General features: G+C 37.2%; 1 protein-coding gene across 2 annotated transcripts in view; it reads left to right on the forward strand.

Annotated features, from left to right (window-relative positions):
* mmp17a (matrix metallopeptidase 17a) overlaps positions 1-15,401 on the forward strand; it is an 82,448-nt gene that overhangs the window by 44,084 nt on the left and 22,963 nt on the right. For both annotated transcript variants that reach the window (XM_067484833.1, XM_067484832.1), the window contains exons 2-3: positions 3,750-3,882; positions 4,865-5,000. In XM_067484833.1, the coding sequence (XP_067340934.1) occupies positions 3,750-3,882; positions 4,865-5,000 (269 nt within the window). The remainder of the gene's footprint in view (positions 1-3,749; positions 3,883-4,864; positions 5,001-15,401) is intronic.

The raw sequence follows: 15,401 nt of genomic DNA on the forward strand, positions 1-15,401 counted from the left end.
AGCCCTATTTCCAAACAGCACATTGACATTCTGCCAAAATTTGGAGCACGTTTAGTCACTTTCGACACTCAGTGCAGTTTTTTTTTTTTTTTTGTCTCAACCTGTGAACACTTGCTTCCCTGCCTGATTAAATAAGGCCTCACTGGTTATTGCAGTGGCAATAAATACAGTACACAGTTTGTAGTGATGCTGAATTTCAACAAAATTTATAGAGGTGCTCGACCACTGATAAGAAATACGTTACAGAGGGCTTATCAGCTGAACCTAATGGGTTTATTATAGATACATACATTGAACTAGTCATTTATGCTTTATAGATGAGTGATAATTCATTAGTTAAGGCAACGTGTGGGTTAATGTCATTTTGTATAACTTAGGTTTGTAGTCAAGCCAGCAATGTGACTACATTGCCATCCTCTAACTAGGATGAGGTTATTTCACGAAATTAGGAAAGCTTTTCTAATGAGGTGTTAAACTATCATAGAAAAGGCCCAAAGGCCATCTTTACCCCAAAACATAAATTTATTAGCAACTTGCTACTGCACCTACAAAAATTCAGAGCTAGATTGTGAAAATACCTCTGTAAAATAGGTCTCCAAGTTTATTCCTCCTTTTACCTCCATATTTGTCTTATGTAGCCATGTGAATGAACACAGACCAAGGACCTAACTTCAGCCAGTTGCTTTCTTGTGAGTTGTTCTTTGGTTCTGCTCTACAACTCTTGAACAAATGTTAAGAATTTTTTAAGCCTAGTACAGCAGAGCTATAAAAACACGACAGCTTACTGTAGCTATTTGATTGTACAGACCAAGAGCCTGTTTAGTACCTTGTGTTTCTGGATACATGTTTCTTATTTGAGATAGAATAATATGGGAACACTGGTGTGTTAGACATAATTTTCATCAATCATTGTATCAATAATACATGATTAAAGAAGACTGGAGTCTTAGCCCCCCTCTGCTGCAGTTAATCACAGAGAGAGAGCAACGTTTTTTTCATCATGCAAGGTCTTTTCTGCCTCTGCATGAGGTCGAGATGTTTTGCCCTCTCTTCACCTTTCCTATTTTCTTCGTTGTGTTTGGGAGTCAAGTGTAATCAAAGATGGCCTTTTGTGTCATGTATTTTACTACTGAGCATTTGTTTCATCAGCAGTGCCTGATGGTGAATTAAAAAACTCAGTGTTTAATGTTACTGGTTGCATTATACTTATAGATAATGTATACTGTACATGTCTCTCCATATTTTTTCATTATATACAGTAGTGTTTCAGTGGGAACATGCAAAGCCTAACCAGGTCACCTGAAATTCTAGCTGTTACCAAGAATAGATGATCTGTTTATTAATAGTGATAATTAGTTGTAATGCAGGTACTGCACAAAAACTCTATTTTGTTCATATTGAGTTAACCTGCTTAGTTCCATTGTATTTCATGTCTGGGTATTTTAATTCATGTGGTTATTTAAAATGTATTGTGTATGAATTGAAAATGTTCTACACATAGTGCCATGCCTTTTGTTCTTTTAAAACTGACTTATGATGGCCTATTGGTGTAGTGCTCTTAGTGGTTTTCACATAAACTGTTGAGCAGACATTTCTCTACTAGACTGGGAGCTTATGCATTGGTGGACCTTTTGACTACAGCATACAGCACAAACAGTCAATTTTGTACACATGCAGACTCTGGTATTAGCTGGTGTGACATGCTTTCCTTTACTAGACTCTATGCAGTTATAAAATATGTTCCATTTAACCAGTAGCAGGGTGGTGAAAATCCTCCTTCTACTAAATGCAGTAAGTTTGAGTGTCAGTAAGCTAGACCTTAAGCGAGATGCTCAATCTATAGCAGCTGCTTAAGTATTATTGTGTCTCTGATTCTGTGCTTGCACTGACATGGGGATGGAAACGGGAATCAATATAGCCTTATACAGCACTTTTTTTTTCTCTACATTCTTCCAAAGTCCAGTATGCTGACATATCATTAGGTAATTGAGAAATGGGTCAGGTGGCTTTTGAACCGTAAAGTGTTTAGAATAAACCTCCAGTGTAACATAGCCTGCCACAGAATCCCAGAGTCTTTGACTCCAGCACCTGCAGTAAATGTCAACATTACCAGGCTGAGGCTTTGATGCTGTTCAGACTTCAGAATCAACATCATCATCATCAGCGTTTTTCCTTATTAATTTTCTTAATCATCTCCTCCCTCCATTTTTCTAACCTTTTAATCACAACATATTTGGTAATATACTTTAAGAGCATTTCAATCGTAAACCTGCACTCATCCACGATTTATTTCAAAGCCAGGTTTCGAACAGCTGGCATCAGTACAGATACTAAAAGCACATCACTACACAGACAGTTCACTTTTATTAGTTAATGAAAAGTGGCCCATCTGCCTGACAACTATTGGGACATTAAAATATAAGATAGTGTGTGTAAACACAGGTTGTTGTTCTTTTGTAGCTATAATATAATTCAGTACTAGAAAGCGTAAGATACAAAAGAACATTATCTTCAGCAAACTTTAGAAAATTAATTCATTTAAATATTTACCCCATCTTATTGTCTTATAAATGGTTTTGCAGATGTGCAGTCCTACTACTACATTTCAGACGTCTTCATCTCACACAATATTTAAGAACATTTCTATTCTTGAAACTTGCCCTGTCTGGGAAGCAAAGTCATGGATGGGAAGGCAACTGCCAGTCAACAGACAACTTTGTAAGAATGAAAGTCAATTATTTAGTTAAGAGAATTTTCTCACTGCTGTCAGTAGAGAATCGTTGCCTTTGCTAGTGATCTGTGTCACTCATCTCTGATCAGTGCTGATCAAAAACACATTAAAAACAGACTTGTCAGATCATCGAGGGGTGGAGCTGAGATAGATGGAGGACTGAGAGAACAGGAGACAGCAAAATAGAGTCAGCAAGAATGATAGCACAATACAAAGAGAAACAGCTAGAATCAATTGAAAGAAGAAAGAAAACAGGTTTTGCTGTAATCATAAAAGATGATAATTAATCTTTTAGGAGAGTAACAGTTTTCACTATTAAATTGACACAGCTACTGTGAATAAAATATTCCTAATGTCAGTATAAGTAACTAAAGGAAGCACTCTCCAGTGCTATTTATTACGATTTTATTTCAACTGCTAATAGTTTGTTTTCATGTATGGATCAATCATGCAAAAGAAAAACATCCCATCGATTGCAGATTTACTAAAGTTTAAGTTATTAAAAAAAGCAAACCCCAACAAAATATTGGAAATTATAAAATGAATATGTATTTTGTTTTAAAGACATTTTGACATTTCCCAGTAGGAAAGAACAGGTCTAAAAATATTACTCATGGCTTTACTCCCTTTAGCTGCTTCACACTACAGCAGATGTTTTTACCGTGTCACAACAGGCAAAGCATTGGTGTTACTAATGGCATTAATTATGGCTATGTTCCTTTTAAGTGCTGCTATAAAATGTCAAAATACCTACTTTGAAAATGGACCTTTATTTTGTGTAGAGAAATTGTGATGTTTTAGGAGCTGGTCATTTTAATAAATATAGTATTTGGACAAGCATACAGTCATGCAAGCATACAATGGTCTCTCAAATCCTGAGTGCACACATGTGCATAGACACACATAGATCACCAACAGTAGTTATAGACAGGTGTAAGACTCTCTCAGCAGCTTAAGGATATTTGAAGTCCTTGAAATGCCATGAATGACTTTTGAATTCTATGTCTTAACTCTCCAGAACTGGCTGAGCAAGTTTGGCTACCTCCCACCCCCTGATCCAGTGTCTGGCCAGCTTCAGACCAAGGAGGCACTCACCAAGGCCATCAAAGCCATGCAGAAGTTTGGAGGGCTGAAGGAAACTGGAGTCTTAGGTATGTGGCTGTGGAGAGATCATGAGAGAGAGTTGGTTCATTTGGGGGACGGAGGTACTATGCCTGAGTTTCTGTGTCTTTGCACTGTGTGAGAGGGAGTCTTATTTTTATGTAAACTGTGCATCAGGTACAAAACAAAAGGCAAACATACCCTATTATAAAATGCAATAAAATGTTATCTAACCAACAAAAACAAAGGTTGGCTTTAGAAACTGCCACTGAGTTGAATCAATATCTTTGACACAACAACAACTGAACATTAGACTGGTAATATTTATTTCACTTCTTTTGTATAGGATTGCTTCAGATTGTACAGACATCTTGTGAACATACAGTTAATCATACTTGCTGTCACACAAATAGCAGAATCACCATAACACACATTACATGACTGATTACAACAGTAGAATAATATACAGTTTAATATACCTTCAGCTATTCTACCTCACACACTGTACAGACGATGGTTCTCACAGAGCACACCACAGCCCTCCTTTAAAAACAATACATAATGAAAATGTATATTTTAATTAAAATATTTTTTTTTTCTATATTCTGCTAATCATATATGTATATACCACTTTAGGGGTTAAAAGGCATGACATCATGTGCATAAATGTATTTAAGAGCAGTGTAGTGGTATGCCAAGTGTGTGGGTGTGATCGGAGATAGAATTTATGTATTGAACGGTAGTGTGGGTGAGAGTGTGACTGTGCATGTAAGAGGTCATCTCTGAGAGCATTTATGATTCATGGCCTGAATGACCTCTCAGAACCTCTTGTGCATACATATGTATGAACGTGAGGACATAAACCAAGAGCTCTATCATATTGAACTAGTGTCTTTAACTTGAACATAGTGGTTACGTTAACTTATCGTTAATCTTTGTTAACTTCCACGTGTCAAATAAAGTCATATTTACTGGATGACCTTGTGTTAATGCTACTGAATCACAATTACCTCTCTTTTCCTCTCTTCTTAGACCAAGCCACACTAGGACTAATGAAAACACCCAGATGTTCTTTGCCAGATGTTTCTGAGACTGCAGTGACAACAGGCCGCAGAAAACGGGGTTTGAACCCTCAGAACAAATGGAATAAGAGGCATCTATCGTGGAGGTAGGCAACAATAAAGAAAGAAAGAAAATCTACCAGATTACAAGGTTATATCTCAAAATAATAAAATGCTAAACATCTGCAAAAATTATCATTTAGCCTCCTTGAACCAAAATTGTTCACTCCAGTAAAGCTGGATGCTGGAGGGTTCTGTATATATTATATATGAGAGCACTGAGTCAATGAACTCAGAATAAATTCTTCTCCCAATCACACTGGTTTCAGGGAATGAGTGGCATCTTGCTGTTGCTTGGCAACCACATTATAAGCTGTCAGTCACTTGTATGAGCAAATGCAGACAGAACTACAGGAAAAAGTTACTATAGAAGTAGGTTTTTGAAGTACTTGTGCTTTTCGCCAGTATTTCCATTGTATAAAAGTATTTTACTAAATTTCAAAGGCATATTATATTTACTTTTACTTATTAAATTTGCACTACATGTATTGTATTTTAAAGCTTTAGTTATATTGCATTTCTTGCTGTTAATAAAAACGTCTAATTAACAAATATATTATAATGTATTATTACACATTACAATAGTTTTATTATACAGGTATTTAGCCCCATGCAACATTTTCTATCTTTTAAAAAAATATAATAACAAATCCCATAAAGAGGCTAAAACCAATAATGAATGAATTCAGAACTTTATTTAGCTTATTCGTCGTGACAGAAATGTCCACTGGTGTCAGAAATCGCTTAGAAATATTTTTTCTTAATATTTCCACAGATGAATAATGTCCATTACTTTCACTTTCAATGTCACTGCAGATTCTTGTGAACATAGTTTTTATTAACCCTTTCAACTTGTTCCCTGTGCCGGCTTTGTTCAGGTTGCACAATTTGGCACTTTTCCCTTTCTGGTCCTGCTGTTTGGAATATATATTGTCCAAATAATTGTGCATCTAATTTATTGAATCTGCTTTGGCATTGCTGAACGCTGACCGCAGCTGAATTACCAATCTCTCATAGTTGTGCCTGTTTGTCAGAGCATGTGTGAAGCACTTACAACGATCAATAATCAAGCACCTAGACAAGCACACACTTGGTAAAAGATTATTATCAAAGCCAATACAACTTGGTATTTCCTTAACTTTTTTTTTGTTTATTTGTTTTTAACAATTGAGTTTCTATTAATAATTTACTAACTGAGACTTTGTTTTCCAATTTCAAAATGCTCATAGCTCACGTACTGCTCCAAAATGCAAGATACTTAACATGCAGTGTAAAATCCCTATTTGAAACCAGAAAGGGGAAGTTACTTACAACTGTTTTAAATGTGTCCAGTTCACCCTTCTAGGCTAGAGGGGACCAAAATGTAAAAACTGATAATATAAGAAGTTGCAAAGTGTTTTATAAGTATGATTTTGAACAAATAGATTATAGTATTTGTGTTTCAGTATAGTTCAATCTGTGTATAATGAGACCAGGTTATCTAAGCGTAACACAATTTTGCTCCATTCCACTGAGTACATCACATTAGTGCACTACAAGGAACTAGAAGCCATAAACCATTACATTTTCATTTTCTTCTCCATCTGTGTGTCCCTTGAAGGATTATATTAGGTGACTCTCCCTCAGGGTGACAATCTTTTGGTTTCTGGATCAATTTTGGATCACAGGAAAAGCATTTTGTGAAAGTGGCATGCTGGTTGGAGAGACCAGCATCATGCAGAGAAACAGCAAGTAGTTCCCTCCTCTCACACAATAAACAAAGAAATTAATTCTTGCTGCTGTGTATAAAATGTGAAAAAGATGTGGAGAGATTTAAAAAACACTAAGAAGAACAGATTGATCAAGAGGTTTTTGCTCACAAACAGTAATTGCAACTCCAGGTCTATTCAGCAGTACTCAGACAACAAAGTTTTCACATTCCGGAAGAGCAAAGGCTTCATCACAGACTCATTATGCAGTTTATACAGTACATGATAAAATAATACGGTCATGTTTCGTGCAGCTGGACCATCTGTCAGGGATACAGCTTAGTGCTAGACAGCAGAGGAGGCAGTGAAACATATGGTTGGATTGTGCTGATTCACATTTGCTATGAGGGGTGATTCAACAAGGAGATGATCTATGCTGGTGTGCCAGCAACTTTCTGTATGTCTGTGTATGTGAACGTGTACCCGTGGAGCAGAAGATAACAGGCTACAAACTAATGCAGTATATGCAAACACATATACAGAACAATCACATAGAAAGATACTAAAAAGTACATGCAAAAAGGAACACATACAATGCAGTACAAGTATACGCATACTCTCCTGTCCTAAATGGTAGGTTGAATTTGTGTTCGCTCTCTCTTCCTGCTGGTGTTTGTAAAGGGTCAGTGCTTCTCAGTCAGACAGCCACCAGACACAAGTCATGACATCCCACAGCTGTTAAAATCTCCCAACTGTTTCCTTTCCTTGTTGATGGTGACCAGTCTCTCTCAGAATTTAACAGCAGCATTGGTGCTCATGAGAGGAATCCGTTTTGAGCTAAGTTGTTTAATGGAGTGAGGAAACAATTATTATTTTATTACCAAGCCCACTAAGAGCTGTTGACATTTTAAGTTGTATTATTTTTTGTTGCTGGACAATATGACCATGTTCTCCTCTTTTGTGTTGCATTGTGACAACACAACTAGAAAACCACAACAACTGTGGATGGGTTGCTTTAAAATTTATTGCTGCCATGTTCCCCTCCAAATGAAGTGCCATAACTCTGCTGATCCCTTCACTTTCCTAAAGTGCTATCATCAGTCTCAGCTGTGGTTTGTGTTTAGTGCTAATTAGCGTTTAGCTGAACTGTGATGCAGAACATAGTCAAGATTATACCTGCTAAATATGTGCATATTAACACTGTCATTATGAACATGCTGCCATACTAACATTAGCTCAGAGCACTCTTACCTCTGTGTAGCTATAATGCCTCAGCTGTAGACTTTTGTTGACAGTGAAATACATGCATAAAAATACAGGAAACCTACCATAAAGTTGTATGTTACTCACTACGTTTAGTAACCAAAATGTGGATGTAAGTGGTTAAATTGCTGTAGTTAAGATGAAAAGCGGGTTGTTTATGGCTGACAGGTTGGCACAGCATTGTATTTTAGTGGGATGTTGCTTGGCCACAAGCTGCAGAGTGTACCTGACAGCAGGCACACTGCAACAGACAGGTAGCCTGTAAAAAACCTTGGGTTTGCCTTCAGAATATGTGAAGCTAAGATGTTGTTTAATGTAAGTAAGTTTAGTTTGAGCATGCACTGTGCTCCTGTAGAACAGTGAGGTGCTTAGGTAAGGGTTTTTGTTTGCTTTGTGAAAATGTTCTCATTCCTAGACAAATGATGACACATCGTAAAGCTTTAGAACAGGATCAAATGCTAAGTGAGCTGTGGTAGGTTTTTCAAACGTCTGGCTGTAAGAAGGGACTCCAGTATGTACTTGTACATTATAAAAGAATGCATGTGACCACAAATCAAATGCTTTTAGCAGACAAGTGTTTGTTAGTATGTACCAGATCATCTTCTTTTGGGCAGGACAACCTGCAGTTATGGAGAATGGGACACATAGGCCAGATGCCTAAAGCAACCTTCAGAGGAATGATGAACCCTGAAGGCTAATAGATCTACGGTAGGACGGAAGGAAAAGCAAAATAAAGCAGGATATAGAGGGAAAGCAGGACATCAGGGCACTGGAGGATTGAAGAAACAGGTCGATAAGCACGACCTCTTAGCTGATGAGAAGTCTGTGGGATAAAGAGGGAGTGAGAGAGCTACAGAAGTTACTGTAAGAACAGAGCAGAAAATAAATTACAGCTCAGACTGAAAAAAAATATGTAGAACATGATGATGTCCTCGAATAAAGAAGAATCGTATAATATGGTTGTGCTTGTGTTTAGGAAAAACAAAAACTTGAAGAGGTTTACAGATGGATCTGGCTGTTGTGAAAAAGATGAAATGTGAAGATCTGTCAAATTGGTTCACATATTTTACATTCTGAGAGAACAAAGCACCAAGAGAAATTTCTTCAGGCATAGCGTGGTATCTGTTTGTAATGATGAATCATTCACCTCAAGATAACGGAAGACAGACCGCTGATATTGAACAACCCTGAATGCATATTGGATCTATAAAGCAGATACTTTATTCTGACATTTTTTGCTTTAGGAAAGCCAGTGTAGTTCTGCTGGTCTGTGTCATACTTCTCTGTGCTGCAGGTCAGTTTTCCCTGTTTTATGTCCATGTCAGGTTCTTGCCCATCTCCTCCTGCCTAACCTGCTCACCTTTTCCATCAGTTACCTGCTTTGCCCACCCATTCACCTGTGTTCAATCCACAAATTGCCCCAGAGTATTTCAGGTTGTCAGTTTTTCACATGGTCAATGTGAATTTAAGTTTTCTTGGTGTTTACCTGTCTGCATGCAACCTTGTAGGAATGTCAAATTTAGGAGACTTATTTCCTCTGTAGTGCTTGGATTGACAGGTCAGTCCACATGCAGTGTGATTGTCAGATGCAGCATTTTCTAATATAAACCTAATACTCACTGATACTGAGCTGGTTCATCGGGCCAGGATTAACTTGGAAAAGTAAGCTTCTTCAACATAAGGATTGGGGAGAGTTTTCTGCTCTTCACAGGTTTGTAGCTGCAGAAGTAATAGCTCAGACTGCGAGAAGACTGATTTCAGAGGCATGAATCACTTGTCACTGGGGGCAGGGTGGTTATGGCTTACTGAAAACAAATTACCTGGTAATTTTGTCCCTGCAGCATTGCCTTGTTGAAATAATCCCACACATCCGTATACTGAGATCTTCCGGTCAGAAATATAGAAATTTTAGGGATCCTGTTTCATCCGGCCTCTTCCAATGTCTCGGCTGCTCCAGAAAACCAGGTTTCAGCAATCCCCCATCGCACTACATAGAAACCTTTGCACAGAGTCAACATCTGCTTCAGGGGACCAGCATGCACACTGCTGTGAGGACCTGCTGTTTTATGATTTGCTTTTTCTCATCACTCAATCTCACCATTCTACTGCTGCCAATCATTTCACCGAATGCTGCCTTTAACTTGGCCCTACTCAGCTTTGTAAAATAAGGGAGAATGTTTTTTCAGTCCAGTGAAGCCACCTTTCTGCTCTCAGCTCTCACATTTGTATAACAGAACAAAGCAGTCAAGATTTAGGGAAAACTGAGATATATGGGCCTCATGTCTTTTGTAGATTTTTTTTTTTTTATCTGCCTGGAACTGAATTCTATACAGAACAGATGTATCGTTAGTCTCCGGTTGATTATTTATTTATTTTATATTTTTATAAAAGCCTCTTTTCTATCTAGACATTTTGTTTATTATGAAAAATTTATAGCAAATTTTGTTTCTTTATGGGATTACTTACTTGATTATGGATATTTACTGTATTATCTGGGCACTTAATTGATTTTTGATTTAGAAAATAAACACTTCCCCACCCAAATTCAGAAACATTCACTGTGTAGAGTTGTTTACATTTTGCCCTGAATTGCTGACTGTGCCTTTATTCAGCTCCAAGGTTCCTGTATTGTTAAGGCCATGCAACATTTATATTTATCTGCAATAGATGAAGTAAGGAGGCAGTAAGTTGTGCTCAAGGCACTTCGATTAAAAGTTGCTTGAGAGGCAACACACTTAGCTAGACACTTAATGACTACATTTTTTGTTGGAGCAGGATCCCAATATAAAAAGCAATATTTTATAATTGGGCTGTTGTTTGTCCCTAAGACCAATAGGAATACTATGAGACACCATTATCCATAGTGGAGTTTCTAATGCAACACTAATGTCCTTTCTCATTATATATTCATAACCTTGTTGGCTAAAGACCTTGTAAGAATAAGGCTTCATAGATAAGTACAGTTTTACATCTGTCAGACAGGCATAAAAAATGATTGCAACTTTCCACAACCATTTCATTAACATGTTAACTAGAAGGTGTGTAGTATTCACATTTATCTCACTTTATCTTGACTGTTGGAAAATTCATCTCATTCTGTTCAAGTGCATTTAAAATGGAGTCTATCAGAAGGATATATTGCATACAGTGCATTTGCCATTCCTCCTACCCCTCCATAAACTTCTGCAGCATGATTTTTGTGTGTGAGTTTAGTCTGTGTTTAGGTGGACAGCTGTTAATTTGCCGAAATGATGCATTACACATTAAATCTTATCTCATTACTCTTACCGTTTCAAAGGCAAACAGATTAGAGCTGCCCCAAAAATGCTTTTTTGTCTCTGAACGGCCATTCTTTTCTTACACCTTAAACAACAAATATGATAAAAAGATGTGTCCAGGAGGATCTTTATTCAAAATATACAACCTAAACTAGAAAACTAACAGAGAAAATACAGCAATAGAACAAATGATTTGTATTGTTGTTTTTAGATAAATAAGAACGTAGTCCATTTTAAATATAATGTAGACAGATAAATATGTTATACATTCCTGAATAAATGTAGATGAATTGAGAACACTGAGTGACACTAACTTGCATATTTCATATCTTTGCTTGTGTATGCTTCTGCACGTCTCTGTTATTCCCATCCACCTTTCTTTCTCCCTCAAACATCCTCACATTTTCTGCTCTTCCATCCTGTTTGTCAGGTAAGCATCTTAGGAAAAGATTCACAGTCTGTCCAGGTCTGCCTGTTCAGTAGTGTCAGGGTGTTCTTTGATGTTAGCAGTTCTTTATGTAGGTATTATATTTGATTGATGTGGAAACATCTGACAGTACTCTGTTCTCAGATATTTATTTGTGAGTCAATGATGCACACTCAGGAGCTCTGTTGCTGCTAAACAGCCCCTCAACCAGGGAGCTGCTGATGACTCCTGCTTTATGCTGTAGCCAAAACTTCTTACATATGCACTTTTTTTTCAAACTCTGCTGGCTTATGTGCTGATCACTCTTGAACTGCTCATCATTTAAGGTTGTGAAATAAAAAAAATGTTTTGATTCGGCAGTCAGCTTGTTCAGCCACAACTTTATTTATTAATTTATTTTATAGTTTGGTTGAGAAATCATATGGTAATGTTAATTCTGACTGTGTTGTCGCCTGCAAAAAACTTGGCTTCAATGTTTAACTATAAACAATCAGTTTTGTTGTTGTTCTTACTTGTTACACTGGATTACAGTTCACTTCGATGAATAAGCAGGGTTTGTAATTTAAAGATAAAAATAATATCATGACATTAATAGATAATACTATGGTTGACCATTCTGTCAGCCAATATATGTGACATGGATTATTACAATAACATAGAAAATGTAGAAATGTTTTTTTGTAGATCTTTAATCCTCATGTGATTGATGCATTCAGTTCATCAATATCATTGTAGGATGCCATGTTGTGGCTAAGTGTTTTTTTTAGAACCTTTTAAATATGCATTTCTAATATATATATATGTGCATTATATCACCCTTACCCATTAAAATTATACTGTTTCCCATAAAGTTGGAATCATTTTGTTTTCAGACACATTCCTCCTTTTTGTATAAGTTAATTGTGACTTCATTTTCAGTATATGTTTGGAGAAAACTGATGAATAAAATTTTGAGAATATACACATGTTATCTATCAAAAGTAAATCACATTGTTACAATATTTTCATGGAAGTAGGTAAGAAATATTTAATTCCAACTTTATAGGCTCCGATTATTATACCAAGGTGGAGGTGGGAGCTTTATGAGTAACAGTGGCAGCATTTCTTACCAAATGTTTGAAGTGAGACATGACTTTAGGCATCCAGCAGCTATGAAAAATAGTTTGACCTTTTGGGAACTATAGTAATTCATCAATAATATTGATGTTATTTAGCAAAAACAGATCTGTGGTTCACAGTGATGATAGAAAAAAAAATGCTATAATGGCTTTTGTTTGGAATTTCAGTATTTGTGGTATCAAATGAGTACAAACAAATATTTCTGTTATTGTCATAAAACATTCAGAGAACAATAAAAAACCTATACTGTTGTGGACTTAATGAGGAAGAACAGTTGGTCTCTTCATTAAGACATAATAAGTACACTTTGATATTTGTTAATATAAAAGTGTAAACTTGACAAAGTGACAAGACCCCTGCCACAGTCTGTGACCGTAATCAAATTTAACAGAGACCCCACAGGGAAATGACACCTGCTTCATTTTCTATGCATCTATAAGGGTATATGTGTATGTAAACACCAGCAGTCCTGTGACTGCTCAGTACATCTGAGATGCAGGGCATGAATGCTGTGTGACCTTGGCGGAATTGCCTGCAACACAAACATGCTCACAAGCTAACGCACACATTTGGATGCCCGTACATACTTACACGCTGACAAAACCATGCACTGTGCCTCTCCATCTTTCTCTCATCAACATTCTCCCAAACACACAGAGACATAATCGCCCACCTTCGTCAGATGGAATCAGGACTAATAAGCAGCTGAATTGTCTGTAGAGGTGCAGCCATTTGCAGTGACCTTGGCTAACAGTGGTTAGCAGTGAGGGTCATGCGCTCTCACTGTATGAATAAGTAGACAGTGTAGGCACATTTTTGTGAACAAATCAACACAAGAAAATGTCATACTTGTTGTATGACACAGGTCTCTCCACAGAATATGTGATCTGATAAGAGTTTGAAGTTAATTAATGCATTGATTTGCATATTAATGAGTAAAACCCCATTTTCAAACTATTTCCAACTTATTGCTCAAGCTAATGTTTCTACTAAAGCCCCTGTGTTTTGTAGCAACATGTTGACACAGACATATATGCTAATTAATACATTAATTAGCCGTACTAATGAACTCATTCACATCACTCAGTACTTTAAACACACTGTGTTAATAGCAGAACAGCCAGCTCAAGTGTTAAGTGCAGTGAGGATTTTGTCCAGTATGAGCAAAAACTATGGATGTAAGTCAGCTCCCGAATGAAAGGACTTTTCTTGGACAGAGTTGATGTGAAAAGCGATAGTTCCCTTTAATAAATGTTCATAAATCTACTACTTCATAAAACTACTTCATTATTCTTACATGTACTGTATTATCTTCTAAGCGGACGTGGCAAACTTGGTAGAAAACAGTTGCCTATTTCCACATCTAGTATATAATAAAGTAACATTACCCTCCATTTGTGTCCCTCTGGCAAATGTTAGTCCAATATTGACTCTTATTCCCTCTCTATTTTGCTTTTTACCAGCTCTTGGGGGAAATATCAGGCTCTTTAGCTCCTAAATGTTCCACAATGTTCAGCAGCGAGTTGCAATGTTTGTTGGTTTGCCATTGGGCAGGCAGTTGGCAGTAGGTTTTTAGAGCTTTTATACTAAAAACAGCTGTCCGCCGTGGATGAAAACAACATTGATGAGAGCGGTAAGAGTGAAGCAAAAGGCCAAAGTTGCGGGCTATAAAGCCAACACAGAAAGCTCTATAGAGCTGAACAGACACACTCGAGCTGCAGTTTTTTGTGGGTTTATCAGTGCTGTCCTTACCCATACAAGTGGTGATGTCATTTGTTAAAATATAAAATTAAATGCTAGTTTAGGGAGCCTGTCCTGTGTTCAAAATAAATGTATTGGCATGGCACAGCATACTGCAGCTGTGGCAAGGGTAACACACTAACCCACTACTGTATCTAGACACAGAACTGAGGATTATGGAGTGGATGGGCTCACAGTACAGAGGACTTTTAAACAAGAGCCCAGAATACGAGTTCAGTGGAACACAATTTTCTGTTGGAACACAATTTTCTGTCACGTGACAAAGCAGTGAATTGAACCAAACCCTGGTAATTTAAAATTGGGATCTGGTGTTGTTTGCACCAAAATTTAACCGGTGTCTGCTTCCTTACGTAAGGTCACTATTTCAACAAATCCTTCTGTAGATCATATAAAAGTTGCGGACAAATGACCTACTGTATATTGGTGTTAAGATTTGTGGACAACGACAGAAAAAAGCCAAATAGTACATTTTGGATCAAATTTAAAAACATATTAAGTTAACGGCTTTTGGCTTGTCCCTTCGGGGGTCGCCACAGCAGAATGTGTTTCGCACGTTGATTTGGCATGAGTTTATACGCCAGATGCCCTTCCTGCCACAACCCTTCAATTTTTCCCGGGCTCGGGTCTGGCACCAAGATGGCCTTTGATGGCTGAGCTGGGCCACACCTGGTTGGGTGGGATTCGATCCCGCAGCCTTCTGCATCCCAACCTGATACTCTACCGATTAAGCCACCAGCTCCCCAAATGTAAGAACAAATCAAGAAGGAATCAAATTTGAAAAATAAAGTCACCACAATTTTTTTTCTACTTCTCTAAGGTGGTTTCTCTGTTTTTATTTCGAAAATGGAGTAGAACTCTGCATGATTCTTTTAGATTCACTCATTTTCTGTATACAAATAAATCTTATGCTTG

The sequence above is a fragment of the Channa argus genome, chromosome 18, assembly GCF_033026475.1.
Source record: "Channa argus isolate prfri chromosome 18, Channa argus male v1.0, whole genome shotgun sequence".
Lineage (NCBI taxonomy): Eukaryota > Metazoa > Chordata > Actinopteri > Anabantiformes > Channidae > Channa > Channa argus.